Source organism: Astatotilapia calliptera, chromosome 11 (genome assembly GCF_900246225.1).
Source record: "Astatotilapia calliptera chromosome 11, fAstCal1.2, whole genome shotgun sequence".
In the NCBI taxonomy this organism is placed as follows: Eukaryota; Metazoa; Chordata; class Actinopteri; order Cichliformes; family Cichlidae; genus Astatotilapia; species Astatotilapia calliptera.
In genome coordinates, this window is record NC_039312.1 from 1,172,947 (window position 1) to 1,192,008 (window position 19,062).

General features: G+C 41.3%; 1 protein-coding gene across 5 annotated transcripts in view; it reads left to right on the forward strand.

The window, feature by feature from the left end:
• cdk14 (cyclin dependent kinase 14) overlaps nucleotides 1-19,062 on the forward strand; it is a 224,853-nt gene that overhangs the window by 61,958 nt on the left and 143,833 nt on the right. For 4 of the 5 annotated variants that reach the window (XM_026184457.1, XM_026184458.1, XM_026184462.1 and 1 more), the window contains one exon: nucleotides 16,618-16,863. In XM_026184457.1, coding sequence (XP_026040242.1) covers nucleotides 16,618-16,863 — 246 coding nt within the window. Of the gene's footprint in view, nucleotides 1-15,483; nucleotides 16,512-16,617; nucleotides 16,864-19,062 lie in introns of those variants that run through there. The other variant, XM_026184460.1, reaches the window with a different exon arrangement.

The window sequence follows — 19,062 nt, forward strand, 5'->3', positions numbered from 1 at the left end:
CTGATGTGTACTCGTCTAATGGACGGGATGTTCCGCTGCAGCGTTTTTCTGCTCACTCTACAATATGATGTCCCACTTTGGGCAAATTTGCAACACGCTCCTCTTTTTCCGAGCCCGGAGGGATGGAATGTGGGCATTGTGGGGAGGATGAGCGAAAGGGGGAGAGAGAGAGGAAGACAGGGACAGGCCATTTACCATCTGTGGTAGCGTCTCGTGGATGTGTGCGAGCCTTTCTGCAGGGCCATATGCAGCTCCTTGGGAAGACAAGCCAAGCTGTTAGGAAGTAGAGAGAATAAGGAAGGAGGGCTGAAACAGGAGACACAGGGTGTAATCTGTTTGAGAGCATAAGTGTCAGAATAAAGAGCCAAATCGAGAGTAGTGTCCTCTTAATGGAGAAGCTTGAAAGGCTGTTCATGCTGCACTCAATGGAAGGCATAAGTGGAGGCAAACTTGGCTTCCTCTGTGTTTATATGTCTGCAGGAATACCTAACTGTGCAGCTCTACTTTACTTACTGTGGTCAGCTCCACTGTGACATCACTTATTGGTTTTGACTCTGACATGTTGGTTTGCGGGAGCCAGAAGTGACTATATTTGGAGTGCTGAGTAGCACAACTTAGTACTCCATCCTGTGCGAGTACCCGCGTACCTGCCAGTTACTGCTAAGTTACAAACTAAGAAAATTTCACTCTACAAAACTGATACACAAACTTTTTGAATAGCAGTGGATTGTGATGCAGATAATTCAATTAAAATACTCCAAAAGGTGTTGACAGCAAGTTATACACAATCTAGAGGTCCAGTTAAGGTACTGAACATAGTGTGGTCAGGCCTAGCAGACATCCGTTTTTCCGTACCAGGCTGTAAAAACATTGGAGTCTGTGGGGATTGACTTGCTTTTGGACCCAGACTTAAGTGGTCACTTGAGGAAACTATCTGGCACTTCTGCTCTGGCTTCATTCTTCAGCCAGAGCAGACGAGCCACACAAGACTTTGTAAGTCTTGTCTGTAAAAAACAATGGAGCAAAACAAACCAAAACAAAAAGATGTTATTTTGAGTGAGTCAGTATGTTTGAACTAATGATCTAGGTCAGACTAAATGTCATCTATAGCCAGCAGTATCCTTTCCAAGAACTCCATTCCAACTTCTTAGATGAATCCAATGACAGACAGTGTTTCCTCAGGGTGAGCTTGTCACAGGTGCAGCATATATTAGCCACACATTAGGTGTATTGTGATAAATCAAATCTTGGTGTTATCCAAGTCAAACCCAGCCCATGACTTTCAGGTCAGATTGGGACCACGGATCACTTGCTTATGCATCCAAAGTAGCTACAGTGGGGCAAAAAAGTATTTAGTCAGCCACCGATTGTGCAAGTTCCCCCACTTAAAATGATGACAGAGGTCAGTAATTTGCACCAGAGGTACACTTCAACTGTGAGAGACAGAATGTGAAAAAAAAAATCCATGAATCCACATGGTAGGATTTGTAAAGAATTTATTCGTAAATCAGGGTGGAAAATAAGTATTTGGTCAATAACAAAAATACAACTCAATACTTTGTAACATAACCTTTGTTGGCAATAACAGAGGTCAAACGTTTACTATAGGTCTTTACCAGGTTTGCACACACAGTAGCTGGTATTTTGGCCCATTCCTCCATGCAGATCTTCTCGAGAGCAGTGATGTTTTGGGGCTGTCGCCGAGCAACACGGACTTTCAACTCCCGCCACAGATTTTCTATGGGGTTGAGGTCTGGAGACTGGCTAGGCCACTCCAGGACTTTCAAATGCTTCTTACGGAGCCACTCCTTTGTTGCCCGGGCGGTGTGTTTTGGATCATTGTCATGTTGGAAGACCCAGCCTCGTTTCATCTTCAAAGTTCTCACTGATGGAAGGAGGTTTTGGCTCAAAATCTCACGATACATGGCCCCATTCATTCTGTCCTTAACACGGATCAGTCGTCCTGTCCCCTTGGCAGAAAAACAGCCCCATAGCATGATGTTTCCACCCCCATGCTTCACAGTAGGTATGGTGGTCTTGGAATGCCACTCAGTATTCTTCTTCCTCCAAACACGACGAGTTGAGTTTATACCAAAAAGTTCTACTTTGGTTTCATCTGACCACATGACATTCTCCCAATCCTCTGCTGTATCATCCATGTGCTCTCTGGCAAACTTCAGACGGGCCTGGACATGCACTGGCTTCAGCAGCGGAACACGTCTGGCACTGCGGGATTTGATTCCCTGCCGTTGTAGTGTGTTACTGATGGTGACCTTTGTTACTTTGGTCCCAGCTCTCTGCAGGTCATTCACCAGGTCCCCCCGTGTGGTTCTGGGATCTTTGCTCACCGTTCTCATGATCATTTTGACCCCACGGGATGAGATCTTGCGTGGAGCCCCAGATCGAGGGAGATTATCAGTGGTCTTGTATGTCTTCCATTTTCTGATGATTGCTCCCACAGTTGATTTTTTCACACCAAGCTGCTTGCCTATTGTAGATTCACTCTTCCCAGTCTGGTGCAGGTCTACAATACTTTTCCTGGTGTCCTTCGAAAGCTCTTTGGTCTTGGCCATGGCGGAGTTTGGAGTCTGACTGTTTGAGGCTGTGGACAGGTGTCTTTTATACAGATGATGAGTTCAAACAGGTGCCATTCATACAGGTAACGAGTGGGGGACAGAAAAGCTTCTTACAGAAGACGTTACAGGTCTGTGAGAGCCAGAGATTTTCCTTGTTTGAGGTGACCAAATACTTATTTTCCACCCTAATTTACGAATAAATTCTTTACAAATCCTACCATGTGGATTCATGGATTTTTTTTTCACATTCTGTCTCTCACAGTTGAAGTGTACCTCTGGTGCAAATTACTGACCTCTGTCATCATTTTAAGTGGGGGAACTTGCACAATCGGTGGCTGACTAAATACTTTTTTGCCCCACTGTACATATTATAATAATGCCCAAATGTCTCTTCTTTCTGTTAAAAGTGTGATTGCCACATTGTATGTTTGGAAGGATATTGTTCTACTTTCAAAAGCCTTAGCATGACAAGCACTGTGTGGGACTCTGAGGCTGTTGCTATAATATGAAATCTTTATGTATAAACCCGACTTCAATTGGAACATGTGTTGGTTCTGCAGAATTGTTTTGACTTACTGTCCTATGAAGAGGAGGAGAGTTTTACAGTTGGACTTAGACATTAGTCTGGTTGTCTTGTCCTGGATCCCGTTGCCCTTTGTTTCCTGCTCTGGGGACTGTACTGTACTAAAGTTGAACAGTGTTGGGCCTATGTGCAGATCCACATGTTGGACACTGCTAAAACACAAACATGCGACTGTTACAACTTGTGTACAGCCTCTTCCCAAGAGTAAGCATCACTGTATGCCTCAAGTATTTGGATGAGGAATGGACATTTCTTGTTTATTGAAGTAAAAACAAGCTTGGTAAAGTTGATGCTTGTAAGACAAACACTACCTCTGATCACAGGTTAGATACCGCATAACCATATGAGCTAAGGTCTGTTTAACTAAAAAGGTTGGTTGCTACCTATCCTTAAGGAATTTGTCAGAATTCAAGCTGCCAAGTTCAGGCAGTTGCAGTGGATATTTCCCTGACTATAATCCTACTGTGAGAGATGTGCTGTGAGAGGACTGGCTTTGTGAGACTGAAAACAAGCACAAAAACACAGCTTCCAAGCAAAAGCTTTTCTTACCCTGTGTTTGTACCACCACTTTGTCTTAACCTTGTCCTTGATGGATTGCACCCACTAAGACAAGTTTTGTTTGTCCAGGTTTGTAGGGATTACTACCAATACCTGCGCATCAAATAAATCCAGAGCATCAATATTGTCTGTACCGGCTCCTAGAAAGAGAAGTAAGGAATGGTCCCTTCAGTGTAAGACCCTCACCTAGGCAGGTCTCTGACAGTGAACACGATACTTTTATTCAGATGCAAATCCCTGGAGATGGAGTCAGTGGCACATGGTGTGATTCATATCATCAAGTGGCTACAAAGTGAATGTGTTTACTTTAGTGGCACTTGTGCTAATGAGTCAGTGGTAAATGCCCTATTAGACCTGAGATCTGCATCTAGTAATGCTGTTTTGTTATGCTGATTTCAAGTGGACTGTTACATAAAACTGGTTTTTAAATACTAGAGTGCTGCAGAGCAGAGTATGCTAGCGGTCATTAAGGGGCTTAACAATGCCAATAACATGATAGCGCTCTTGTGCGTCAAACACTCTGGTCCAGCCTCCAATACCTCAACAACAGCTAAATGAAGTGCCATGGAAGTTTATGCAAAGATATCCACTGACATTTACTCTTGTTTACTACACAGATTAACTATAAAGTTAGCTGTAACCTTAGTTATGGTACACAGCGGAAGACCAGAGCTGTGTTAGTTGTGTTTGCTGTGTTGGCCATGTTGGGGGATCACGGGGAGAGTTTTGACAAACAGCTGGATAATAATATTATAGTCAGTTGCCAAGCAGATGCTACAAAGATGCGTTACTGAGAATAGAGTAACTGTTGGAGATTATGTATGGGAATTTCAGGAGCAGGACCACGCCTCCAAACACGCTCCTTCCAGCTGTCATCTATATAGGTTCCCCTAGTTCTGCAAGCTGATCATTCTCGTTTACGTGCCCCACCCTCCCTCCCTCCTTCTTCTCCATTCTTCAACTTCTTCACTTCCGTTTAGTACATGGGGATCTGCCAGGCCCGGGAGCCGTCGCCAGTCCCCTTCAAGGCCTTCCCCAAACCACAGCTCAATTCATGTCAAAGCGTTCACTTTTTCCTACTAAAACGCTGTCAAACATAAATGAGGATGTGGGCCCAGCTAGTGAAATATCTTTATTTGTCTACAATATCTAAATGGGTAGAAGTATACAAGTCTTAACAGTTAACTGGTACATTGTGTTTAGCTAGGTCAATACTAGTTGAGGAATTCCAGCTCTCTTCCTCAGTGTGTCTTTTGTCCTGTCTCCCTCTAATCACTGCCAGAGGTTTCTTCCTGTTAAAAGGGAGTTTTTCCTCCCCATTCTCTCACTAGCAGTTGTCTAATTGCTGGGGTTTTATCTGTACGGTCGTTGCGTTCCAATATAAAGCACCTTGAGGCAGCTGTTGGTGTGATTTGGTGGTATTTAAACAAAACTGAATTGAATTGAAATTCTCCAGCCTAGATACTCAAATGAGATCAAATGAGTTGAACTGTAACTAAAAAGCACTGTCAATATGGAGAAGCTTTACATTTTCCCTTTGAAAGAAACACAACATTATAACTGACTTAAGTGTTTGTGATAGCCTCCCAGCGTGGCGGTGTACCCAGAATCTGTAATGAATCCTCAGAGCAGCCCTTGTCTTCAGGGAGACAAAATCAGAAAATTGCCACTAGCACTTCTGCATTATAAAAAAGCAAAATGTTGCTCTGCTCATTAAATTGTTTTTATTCTAATGCTGCACTCTTGGCTTGGGTTTCACAGCCTTATGTGACAGTGTTTGATGATGAGCGAGGGCTAACGTGCCAGGGCTTAGGAAGGAGCGAAGTCAGAGGGGGGCGGAGGTTGAGGTAAGGAGCTGGCGACGTCACAGCTGTTCTCTTGAGTGACCGAGCACTGTCCTGAAGCTGGAACAACTGGGAAGTGAGCCAATTTAGTCATTTATGTCTCTGGACCTTTCGTTCTCCAGTGTCCCAATCAGAGGCAATGACTGGCTACACTAATCAGGGAGGTAGGAGGGTTGCCTGAGTCATTAACTGGCCAGAACACTTCCTCCTCCAGGAAGGTAACTGGACCTCAGAAGCTTCGGTCATTCTAAGAGACGAGGCTGGTTGGCACTGGTCACTGAACCTGAGATACTGATGCACATGGGTGATATTTTTTAAGACATTTCACACAGTGATGCAGTGATAGATGCCGAAGCGTCTTTGCAAAACGACATCTTATAGTTTGTTATTCATTAAGCCTGTTCCCAAGCTTATTCTATAGGACTGCATGACAAATACAAGCAGTAGTTCTAATGTTTCTACAGTAAATTCTAGTATATTCTTAAAGATTATTAGGACACCTAATTAAAACTGAATGTTTGAATCCAGACCGAGTTCAGAGTTTAGTATATTCTGACAGCATTTCATGTTAACATCCATCGACATGTTGAAACACAGTCAGTAAATGCTGTCAAGCAACCAGTGTGATCCTGGACAGACCTCTGCACATCTCTGAAATCGCTGTTATTGGGTTTTTTAATATGAGAGGTCCGTAACAAACATAAACTGTGATATTTAGAGTTTTACCCTCTGTCGTTACGAGCTGAGTAATTAAACTCAGGGTTCTAGTTTCATTATTCATTATAAATTCAGTTTGGGAAAATAATATTACTAATTACTGTTATTACTTTAATAATAATACTTACTTTTATAGTTAGATCCAATGCTTGATTCTCTGCCTGTGCAGTCTTAGAATCATCAGTCTTGGAGCTGCCTGTCCGAGTCTATGCTTGTTTTTGACTTTAAGTAGTCCCGCGAGATATTTGTCCATTAGGGCTGCCACAAACGATTATTTTGATAGTCGACTAGTCACCGATTATTTTTGCGATTAGTCGACTAATCAGATCATCATCCATTAGACGTAAAACTACAGCTTATTGCACCAGCAGCATCTGCTCTTATATAACTATCATTAGCTTACAGCTTTAAGTGTTTAAGGTCTGTGCTAACTAAAAATAAAGACAAGATGATAGTTTATTCAATTTTAATGAAATTTGCAATTGTTTCGGTGAAGTTTAATAAACTCCTTGCTATCTAAAATATAACAGGACACTGGAGTATATTCTGGAGCATCTCACACTTCTGATAATCAGCTGTCTGCTTGACGTTTATTCAGCTGTGTAAAAACTATAACTTTAATCTCAGCCAAACTGATTTACTCAGGAACAAATAAAATACTAAAAAAAAAAAAGCCAAACAACAACATTTTAAGTTATCTAAGTGACTCATATATATTTAACCTGAGTAGCGAAAGACAGCGGTGGGTTTGAAAACGATTTGCGGGGAGTCCGGTGTTCTCACGGCGCTAGTGAGCCTAGCCCCCGGCTCGCTAACGAGCTAGTGGGTAACAGATGTCTCCGAAAACGTCGGAGCGCTTTTGAAAATATGTGGTGTCCTGATAAACTGAGCAGATATTTGAGGTTTACACAGCTACATTCTCACCTGAAAATATGTTAAACGTTTATTTTGTGACCCAGAAAGAATAATAAGAGTAACATTAAAACTAACTAGCTGCTGCCATTGTTGGAAACTGAGCTGGGCTGCGCAATGAATTCTGGGACACAGCTGCTTCTTCTTCTTCTTCTTCTTCTTCGGGGTTTAACGGTAGCTGACATCCTTGTACATGCAATGCTGCCATCTTCTGTTTCAGTCCGTTATTACACTCTTAAATCCTGCCACTTATTCCTGCGTCTTTTGTGATCTTACAAAGTTTCAAACGACGCGTCGACTATTAAATCAGTCGTCGACGATTTTGATAGTCGACGTAATCGTGACTAGTCGACAAATCGTGGCAGCCCTATTGTCCATGATCATTTCTTTGAGTAGTGATGCCATAAATTATGTAGCGTTTGATTTTCCTACATTTTTATCAGGCCAATACTCTGATACAACACATCTTCTGAATGTTTCCATCCTTTTCAGTGTAATTCTCCTTGAGCCTCACAGTTCACCTGTAAATGGAGTTAATTCATAGCTTCTTGTAATTCCTATGCTGTTAAGGAACAAGGTCACATGGATTTAACTGAGAGGTAGTAACTGCATCTTTTTCACTTTCTTCACTTTTCTGAGCTTCACAGTATATTTTCTTGCCAGTCACCTCCTCTAGCTCTACCCACTACAAAGGAGAGAGAAAGAGACACACTGTCTCCAGCATGTCTGCCACAGGGTCTCATCAGGGGTGAGATGCCCAAGACCCTTCACCCACACCAAATTTACTTTAAGGTTGTAAAGTTGGGCATTTTCACCTACAGTAGGAGTTCATGCAAACTGACTGACCTGTACTTCTGTGTGGCCTTCGTTTTTCAAGCATGCCATCTGTTACTCTAATAGCGTCAAAAACATGTATTATTTATTATATTAAATCAAAGCATTGTAAAATTAGATCTCACCTCTTCTTTTACGTGTGCCTGTGTGACTGTTCTGTAAAGTGGGCTCAGTTAAAGGCTAACTTTCATTTGTGATTTCTGCCTATTGCATCGACTCTGCGGATGCTCAGCTGCTGATGTTTCTCCAAAGTCTACTGAGTGCATCTCTAAAACATGTCAACGTTGCTTTGTGTCGTTGAAGTGGAGATTAATGATGTTATGTCTCCCTTTCAAGGACTTACTCAGAAGTAAGTAATATGTTGTCATTGTCTCACCGCTGTGGGATTTCTAGATGTCAAAGCCTGTTGAAGGTGGTCCAAATGCAAGATGAGGTGAAAATATGAGAACTGCAAATGCAGTACGTATCGCTGCAATGAAAAGTCTCTATCTACGCCATAATTTATCTGTTGGGATACTTTTATTCCACCACGTATGATAATTAAGACTCTCATCCACAATATCTTAGGGCTGGCATTCAAAATGATGAAGACCCACAGCAGATCCATTTGCATGTTTTATTTTTCTGGTGCATTTAATGAGTGCCAGCAGAACTCAAGGATACTGGAAACTAGGTGTGTGTGTGCCAAAAAGGGAGCTGCAATACTTCATAACAAAGTAACTTCTGTAATATGTTAAAACTTCCAACTCAGTATTTTCATACTTGCACAGAGACAGTCTCATCATTTAAGGTTGACCCTATACGTCGAGCTGTGGGACTGAGTACAGATGACGTGTTGCCTGACTTTGTCTTCATGAAGTGTGTCCACACCATGTGTGGTCACGCTTGGGTAAGGGATGAAGCGGTAGAAGCCACTTTCAGACACCTGCACATGAAGAAAATAAAGTAGTTGTTGAAGAACAAAAAGATGAGAACTTTAGAGAAAGGTTCAAACCCAAGAAGCAAAGCAAAAATAAACTTTTTGGAGTTTCCTTGGACAGTGTTTAAGAAGACAGTGATAGGAAACCCAGTTCAAACTCCGAATTTCGTACTAAAAATGAAAAAGATGTTTTTCTAATGATTGCTTAATGTGACATTGCAAATAGGCAATACATTAAAACTCAATTTCCACAAGTTTTCCAATTGTTAACACCGAAATCTAGCTTTCCTAACTTCGAAACTTGATGAAGCCACAGTCTTAACTTTGTGGCTAGATTTGTTTGTTAGATCTGTTGTCACAGGGTCATAATTTCTGCATTTCTACAAATGGCAGAAATTGACTTATGAGAAGTCTACCTTTGCAAAAACTGTGCAGGTATTTGATGTTTTTTTAATGCTTGACTAACTCCTAGCATGCAGGCCTATGCTTATCGGCTTAAACTATATCACTTTCCACTTCCAATTGCATACTGTATACCAGGGGTGTCAAACAAAAGGTTCAGGAGTCAGAATCTGTTCGGCAAAGATTACAGTTCACTGGACACCTTTAGAAAATCTGATGGAGGGCATAAAGACTACTGTGAAAAGTAGTGAAGCATGTAGGTGCTAAAGAGGGACATGCTCTTTTGGAAGCTTCCTGCTGTTGCCTGATTGTTAGCTTCTGGAGTAGAGGACCATTGTTTGTAAGTTTTGGTGTACTTGGTGGATCAGTAGAAAACTCCAAAGCTCAATTATTAATAGATTAGTGATCGATAACTAATAACTGACCGCAATTGAACAAAGTTTTTTATCTGTATGCAGCCATAGTCTGCTCAGACCACTCAGCTTTCCTGTGGAACCAAAAAGTTCAAGTTGTAAAATAGCTTGTGCTGTTAAAGTCAGAAAAAGTTCACCCTAGATTTCAATTTGCTCTGAAGTACAGCTTGAGGCCAACCTCTGGCTACTGGAAGCAGCAGTTGCCTCATCTGGCACTTGTAAATGGTCAGAGAGGGACAGATATGACTCTTAACTTAAATGTCATCACCCTGACATATCAGCTTAACCTTCAATCAAATCTCCATCTGTTAAACTGCCATTCTTTATTGTGTCATTCCACTGGACCTTTCTGTTCACGCATCTCTATCAGAGTGCCCTCATCCAGGCATAATAGAAAAGCTGCACCAGCTATATTTAGACACACACACACTTCTCGCTCTGCCATTCAAGAACAATGAAACAAAGGCTTGTGTTCTGCAGACAGTGTGGACGGGAGGAGGATGAGAGGTTTTTTCCAGTCTCTCCTCTGGTGTATCATCTTGAGGCCAGAATGATGAGCCCAGGCAAGCCAATAGCCCTTCTTTGTTTCTGCAAAATGGAAATGCATTCGTGCTGTGGGTTGAGCCTCAATGTGAGCCAAGTTTCCATGGTTGATAGCTTTGAGTTAGCACGAGCACACAAGTAGGCTTTATGGCTTATTGGTCTTTTATGGCCTCTGAGGTTCTTGTCATCGTTCAAGCTAATGTCATCAGTAACTAATCCTGTGGAGATGGTTGCATTAGTGTGGTCCTGGCTGCGCTCGTTCCTGCCCTGGATTTTCATCACCGTATGACAACACTACGATAAGATGAATCTTCAGTGATCCCTGTGGGGCAAAGGGGTCAGTGCAGAATAAATTATAGATAGCAAAACAATGTAGTTTGTTTATTTGTCTCTGTGTGTGTTGGTATATCAGAGTGTTGATGGTGGAGGGTAGTAGTGATTAAAGAGGCTGTCCTTCAATAAGAATCGATATGGTGTAATTGCATCTGCGGCGGGTTTTCCCTGTCTTGGTGGGGTGTTCCTGTCTTGGCAACAGAGAACGGCCAGATGCAGCAAGGCCTCTACATACCGCCGTAAACCAGTCAGTCTGGATGGATGATAATATGTAGCACACTGTCTTTCCCCAAAGCGTTTTTAAGAAGTAAATATCGTGGTCATGTTGCCTGCTTACACATCCAGAGGGCACGAAGAAACAATGGGATTCAGTTTGAGTCATGTTTCTGGCCATCTGACAATTCTTTGTGCAGTACTCTTTGTTTAGCCCTGTCCTCATTGCCAACTCATGAGAGAAATACCTCTTTAGCTGCTAAGCTCAAATATATCCACTGCCTATCTGCTGCTTGTTACTGAGCAGGTAGTGTGCAGCTGCCACAGCATGCAGAAATACAACTTTATGAGATTGATGAGACTCATCTGGAGGTTTGATTACCACCTCACTCAGTCCTATACAAGGTTTAGTCAGTATAATTTGGGTCTACATATCTCAAAGCTGTTTGAAATTTGCATCGCATAATCAGCTCAGACAGCTTGCTCCATTTATCTTCCTTTTTTCAATCAAACCTAAATGAAAATGTTAGAAAATAGTATATAATGTCTAGAGTTGTTATCTTCAGCCAAGACAGAGAAAAGTTGAAAGCTAAAATATTCCCAATTAGAAAAGCTTTCACTATTATGTAAATATTATGTGGCTTTTTGTGTTTAATTGTTGTATTTAGGTTGCCCAGGTCTGCGAGGCTGCCCAGGAGAGTTTGCAAGCCACTGTCAAACCCATCTCTACTGTTTTTCAATTTACAGCATGTAGTGCGGTATAGATTCTCTGGTGGGTGAATATGATTCATATGATTCACACATATGATTCAGATGGCCCCGCCCCTCTCTGAGCCTGGTTTCTTCCTGTTAAAAGGAAGTTTTTCCTTCCCACTGTCGCCAAAGTGCTTGCTCATAGGGGGTCATATGATTGTTGGGTTTTTCTCTGTATGTATTATTGTAGGGTCTACTGTGCAATATAAAGCGCCTTCAGGTGACTGTTGTTGTGATTTGGTGCTGTATAAATAAAACTAAAATTGAATTGAATTTGTTACTTGATTGTTATCTGCTGCTGAGTCTCTTTAGCACTGCTAGAATTGCAGCCACTAGAAGAACACCTGTTCAATCAGTAAAATGAGTTTCACTTTGATCTGCTGACACACTAAAGCGAAAATAAACTTCGTTTTAAAGTAAAGTTTAAATATATCCAGTTTAAAATTTTCAGAGCTCTAATGTGCGGCTGCCATGTAAGGAATTAGCAGCAGCCCTGAGAACGCGCTCAGCTTTGAAATAACTTGAAATAAGAAGTTTGTTTTACCACTGTGTGCACTAAATCACAAGAGTCATGATTTTATTCAGCAATAATCGCTCATCTTATTTGCAACACTGTTACATTTTTCTGTTATTTTTAAACATTAGCTCTTTGTTCTTGTGGAAAGTAAAACGCTATTAGATGAAGCCGTGGATAAAACAGGTTTAGGATTTTTAGCAGATCAAAGTTGCTTAATGCCTGACCTTGATGGTTGATATGTGCAGTGGGATATTCTCAGTGCTAGACTTTTCACAGAGCCTCTGTGTGTAATTGCTCAGTGAGTTTGGGATCCACGCTGCTTATTTTAATCTCAGTAGTTTGGTAAGTGACATGTGCAACCAGTGACCGCCAGGACATTTTGGGCTGCTAATTTACCCATGCAGTTTTCCACTTTAGCTGTTAAATGTGATGTGTGATGTGGATTCAGTGTTGAACATTTACTCATTCACTAGTCCATCTATGAATTTCAGGGTCGTGACTGCAATTAAGCAAGAAAGCAGCCTGTGTAATCTGGTCCTGGGCAGCAGTGATGTAACTCACACATGGCTACTGTATTATTTGGGTATTACTCTAATGACAGTTTGTAATGTAGTGAATGAGATGGATTCTTATAATCTGAATGTTTGTTGTAGGGAAAATGTTGAGGAGATGAGATCCGTGTTCAAAAAGCTCTCTGTAGCAGCACATTAATGTGCTTCGTGACACCAGCGACACACACTCTAATAGGGGTGTTTTGTTCCAAACTCTCAATACAAAGTCCGGCAATGAAGCAACAAGCAAGTAAACTGGAGTCAAATTCCTTGTTTGTGCACACAAACCTGGCTAAGCAAAGAGGATTCTGACTCTTGTGCCACACAGGACCACATATAGAATCTGTTTCACTTTTAAAAGAGTAATGCTACTGTCTCTGATGAGGTTTGAACAGCACTTTCTAGGAAACCCAACACACTTACAGCAGGTGTCCGTGCACATCCTCGGGCTAACTTAGATCATTTACATTGGATGTTTGATCACCAGCACTGGGATAGTTATTCAGATCATTGCATAAGTGAGTAGTGTGGTCGTTATAATAAAGTAAAAATAAAACAAATTCCAGAACAATTAGTGGTTTAACGACGTAGCAGCAAGATGGTTACTTTGTACCTGTGCTGCTAGTTAAATGTTGTGTCAACTGCTGAAAGTGCTTGAAACAAATAGCATTGCCACTGGTTAATTTTTAAATGAGGGCAAGACAGTCAATACCATTGTGCGGTATTCCAGAAGCCTGTAACTTAGTTCTGCATTAACCGTTTTATCCTTCTTTTATTAGTTGGTTTCACTGACGTGCGTGTCCTTCATGCCTTCATGCCTCTGGTTTCTTATAATTCTCTGATGTTGACTTCTTGGAACCTAGACATCTTTAAACAGACACTCTCATCAAATATTGATGCCTTGTAGTGCGATAGGTCCTAAATGACTGCATTTGTTTTTGTTAGTTTAATGTGCTGCTCCAGATGACAACTGCTGTCACTGAGGACATGCTGGATGTGCATGGGACTCAGCTATATTCTCATTACCGTGTGTGACTCCAACCTCCTCATTTCTTTTTATTTTCTCCACATCTTACTCCGGTGTATTACTTGGCCCAGTTTACGCGCTCGTTTGCCTAAACGTGTTCTTATGTCACTCCCTTGCTTGGAGTTTAATTTCATGCTTGAAATCTTCTGAATAAAAGTGGCCGCATTGCTTAACTTTTTTTAAACTGAGCTAATATGAAAAAAGTGATTTTGAATTTGACTGACAAGAAAGAATTGTCTTCAGAGAATCAGTCAAAACTGTAAAATATTTGCTGAATTTGTAAATATTATTTAACTTGCAATTGAAAGTAGGAAAACATCGATCATGGTTATCAGAATCAGAATCAGAATCAGAATACTTTATTGATCCCTGGGGGAAATTATTTTTTGTTACAGTGCTCCATTTTAAACCAATCTGACTTTGTGGAGATGTTGGACTAAATATGTTGCATGTAGGTATGCAATTTTTATGCAATTGATTGAATACTTTATTTAAAGCTGCAGAGGGTTCAGTGTGTGTCAAGTCCAGATGTCAGTTGGTTCATACAGGTTTGAGAATATCTTGTTACCTTTTAAGTGTGATACTTCCAATAATTGAATTTTGATCTCTCGGACTTGAAGCTTTGAAGCTGCACATCCTCTCCACTTTAGAGCTAAAGCTGTTTAGCTGGAAGAGCTACAGTGTGCAGTGAAAGCATCATTATTCTGGGTTGCCAGTGAGATGTCAGTATTGCAGTCGGTGGGGAGATTTGCAGCTGTTGTAACTGACTCGTAATTACTAAAAAATACTTGGTTGGATGGATGGGAGGTGTAATTTAACTTGTAATTACTCAAGTTATCTGGACACCTGCAGGTGGGTGACAAAATGCTTATTGGATTGGTTTGACATTCATCTAAGTGGTGTAAAGTGCTCTCTAACAGGTCAGGAGATTTACAGTATTGGGGTTGCGATCTAGTGACGGTCACAGAATATGAGCCACCTGTATTAACTGATGCTTTAAGGGGACATGCAGACCTACCATTGCAATATTCCAAGACCCTCCCACTGTCTTCGCTGCGTGGGGTAAACATTTTGCTCTTCACTTTAATTTTTCCTCTGATTGTACATCATCATCATTACAGACCTGTAGTTTCGTTTATACAATATGATATCTTAAAAACAGGAATAACTGTTTCACCCTTTGCACTGAGCGAAATTCTTCAGCAATCCATCATGTCTCCACATTTTGCTGATAGAAAAGGAAAAGTCTTCAGAAATAGTTCTCCAGACTTCTTGAAGGACCTTAAAAGGTCTTCTTTGGATGCTGGCTGCCTTTTGTTCTGTTGTCTCTCGCAATGATCCCAGACCAATCCAAGACTGATAGTGTTCCATTATGTGCTTTTCTACCCAGATATGATTTTACTGCAGTGTACTTGGGATCATTGTCATGAGGAAAAATAAAGCAAATGTCAATCAGATGCTCTCTAGATGGTATTATGTGGTGGATCAAACTCTGTCAGTACTTTTGAGTGTTTATAATTCCATCAGTTTTGACAAGATCTCCAACTGCAGCTCCAACCATAACAGAGTTTCTACCATGGCTGTAGACGCTCACTGCCAAGCTTCTCTTCTCAACACCTTCGTACTGACATTACTTAGAGCCCAAAATGTCTTTAAAGTTTGGATTAATCACTCCAAAGCCCTTTTTCCCATTGATTTTTCAATCTACTTCTTGTGTAATTTTGCGTACATCAACCTTTGTTTACCTTCCTTAAGAACGGCTTCTTGACAGTCGCCCTTCCACCAAGACATTTGTGATGAGGTTTCAGCAAACAGTAGGTGCCAGTAAGGGCCAGATTCATTTCTTCCTATTTTGTAAGGACATGGCTTTGAAAATATGTTTACATTAGGATATGTTTCCTTTTGTCCTCTATTTGTCCAGTTTTCCCCAATTTTTTAAAGACATACTGTACTGCCTTTCAAGTTTTTCTTATAGATTAGTGTTAAGTGGCTTAAATATTCTGAAAATAGTCAGATACCATGACTGGGCTGAAAATGAGTGGAACACCAGTCCATGTCTCTCTTCGAGGGATAGCTCAAGACTTTTGAACAGTGCTGTATAATGCACCCTGGATCTGGTTTTCAGTAATCTGTGGTAACCTAACCTCTCGATCAATAGCTGCTGCTTTTATATTATTCTTTTATAACATCTTATCACATTAGCGTGACAGGGAAGGGGGCTTGCGCTGTGAAAAAAGCTGCATTGTGTCCAATGAAACCTGGCCCGTGTAAAGAGCAAACCAGTGAGCTGCAAGACGACTCCTCCTTGTGTTTTAGAGTAATTAGAACTTCTTCCTGCTGCGGAGTTCAGACCTAAATATTTAATCTTGAATGGAACCGTGGCAAAACATGTCATGCTGCCTGGGTCTTTTGTGTCTCGTACACACAGTCCGTGGTGGCAGAGCAGCTGCTAAGGCGCTTTTTGTTGTAAATAGTTGGTGAGTACTGGGGGCTGTGCCCGGTGGGCGTGTTGGAGACATTCTGTAGCATGTCTGCACAATTGTCTGAACGCGTAGATGTGTGTCAGAGATAAGGTGGGACTGTGTGTATGCGCAGTCTAGGGACAGCGGCAGCAGCCGGCAGCGAGTGCATGTGCAGCAGAGCTGACGGAGGCTGGAGCTGTTTTGATCAGAGAAAAGAGAGATGGAGATAAAAAGGCTCTCATCCTAGCAAAGAGGTAGCAGTGAGGCTCTACAGGGAGGGAAGAGACCCAGGCTGACAGAAAGATGAAAAACAGGCAGGATCTGGATGACAGTCAGTTTTTTGGCTGAACACTGGTAATCGCAGATGGACTATTTTTTTCCCTCTTAATGCTCACATTTATCTTCACCCTCCTTTCTTCACTTCACTTCTCTTCTCCTTCCCCTTCCCCTCTTTTGACAGATATGTGTCACAAAGATGTCCACACGCAGCTGCCAGGGAACAGACTCTGTCATCAAGCCCCTGGACACCATCCCTGAAGACAAGAAAGTGAGAGTTCAGCGCACGCAGAGTGGCTTCGACCCATTTGAGAAGCCCGCCAGTCAGGTGAAAAGGGTCCACTCTGAGAACAATGCCTGCATCAACGCCAAGAGCTCAACTGCTGGCAAAGAGTCCCCCAAATTGCGCCGCCACTCCAGCCCTAGTTCTGTAAGTGCACCTCTCCAGCAGCACAGTATAGTGTCGAAGAACCAAATGCACAACTTCTAATTTTTTACACCCTTGAATATCAAAAACTTTTGGACATTAGCCTTAATGAGGGGCTGAGTATACGTGGCAGTTTGCACTCCTTTTAGCTATTTCGACAGGAGGAGGATTATAACTTGTTCAAAGTGGTGATAATTGGCTCCACATAACAACACTGATTTATGTTACTGTACGAAGTTTGAAGTGCTGTTCAATATTAATGAATCCCATTGCTTAAGAATCTAATGCTAGGGTGTTAGTCTTACTTATGTATTCACCAAGGAGCAACCAAAAAATAAGGAAACTAACTTCTCAGGAGTAGGCACGGAAAATTAATGGGTGTAGTGTATCAACGTATCATATTGGAACTTTCATTTAACATTCATGCCTAATGATAAAAGTTGTACATGCATCAAGCAAGTCACCTGTTAAAGATGCTAGCAAAATCAGCGATTGGCCTTCCTGGGAAGAATAATTGTGTTCACTTTTAGTTTTAAAAGTAGAAATTCGTTACGTTTGGGGGCTTGTCTGGGATCATCAGCGGTAGAGACATGGACCTCAATTAATGCACAACAGTTAAGTGGCGCTGTTCATTAATAAACAAAAATACTTAGTTGACTGACAAGCATTTCTGTTAACAACTTACGATGAGTGTTTAAACATCTACTGCAGCTGACTGGTCATATGCATACCTAGTTGTAGTGCAGGCTCTAACCAGCCAAATACAAATATGGTGAAAGACTAGTGTGGATGCAGGTGCAGCAATGTCAATTGACTTTAAAATAGAAGAAGATACTGTAAATTGATCATTACAGTGGGTAGTTACCCTTTTTTATCTGATCACAGCCTGCTAGACTCATCCTAATGGCTAAAACTTCATTATCTTGCGTTGTGAAGTTACACAATATGATTGTTATTGTCCTATGACACCTTCTGATAATCAGTGACACCTGCTGTCAGAACAGTGTAGTGAGAAAAGCTACAATTTGTGCTCTTATTAATTATGCATGCACTGAAAGAGCAGGTTGTTAATAACAGAATAATCCGTGAGCAAAGGCTCTCTTATAGAATGGTTCAACTCCAGTGAAATCAAACTTGTCAGCGCGGTGACAGTGGTCTGATCTCCTTTCGGAGAAAAGCCTGATTAAGCAAGACTTCACATTTCAAAGCCACCATCGTCAGAGGTGTTGATGATAAAGTGTCTGTTTGATAAATAGTGGGTTAAGAGTCAGTCAACAATTGTGCCAGTGTTGTCATGGAAACACAGTTAGTAGCTTGTAGATTGTTTTCTTTTGCTCATAATTAATCACTTTATATTTGAAACCACGTTGTGCACCACCACATACAACAGGTTGTATGTGGTGGTGTTGCTTCAGTCTGATGAACTCAGACTGAAGCAACTGAGGTAGGGCCAACCTTCACATACAAGTAAATATGTCTTGCCTTATCGTCATCTAAATAACAGAAAGTGAGTCTAAGAGGATGTTGACATGCTTACAGAGTGAAGTGGCATAGTTCAGTCATAGTTGGACTTTTAACAGGAAAGTTAATAAAAAGCTGTATAAAGATAAGAGCATGACTGCAAACTAAAGAGAAACAAAACAATCTGTTTATAGCTGACAGATCTCTCTATGTGTCTATCTGTTCTTTGCCTATCCTAACATTCTTCAAATGTAGCAGGTGTACTAATGGGACAGTAAGTCAGTAAGTGCAGCTGTGAAGCATGTTGCTGTTAGGGAATCAGATGCAGTCAGAGGGAGTAGCATGTTACTGCTCTAACATGCTGCAACATACTTCACTGTTCAAAGCCTCAAGGGCTCCTGCCGAAATGTTTTGTAGTGGAACGATGGGAGCCAGTAGACATTCCAGGCTGTGGTTGTTAAGGTAGTCCTCTAATTTTGGGACCTATCCTCTTTGCAACACTAACTGTTGCCGTGTTTTTCATTCTTATGAGCTGATGCACTTCCCCTGATATTGTCGCCACATCACTGCTAGTCTCTTTCTGAAACATGATCTACGACTTATGATTGGCACAGTTTTAGGAACAACAATTCCTTCTAGGAACAGATCTTTATACTGAGTAAATATGATAAATGGAATGGTTACAAAGTTAAGTGCCCAAATGAGATCTTAACTCCTCAATATGGAACAATCTCTTGTCCT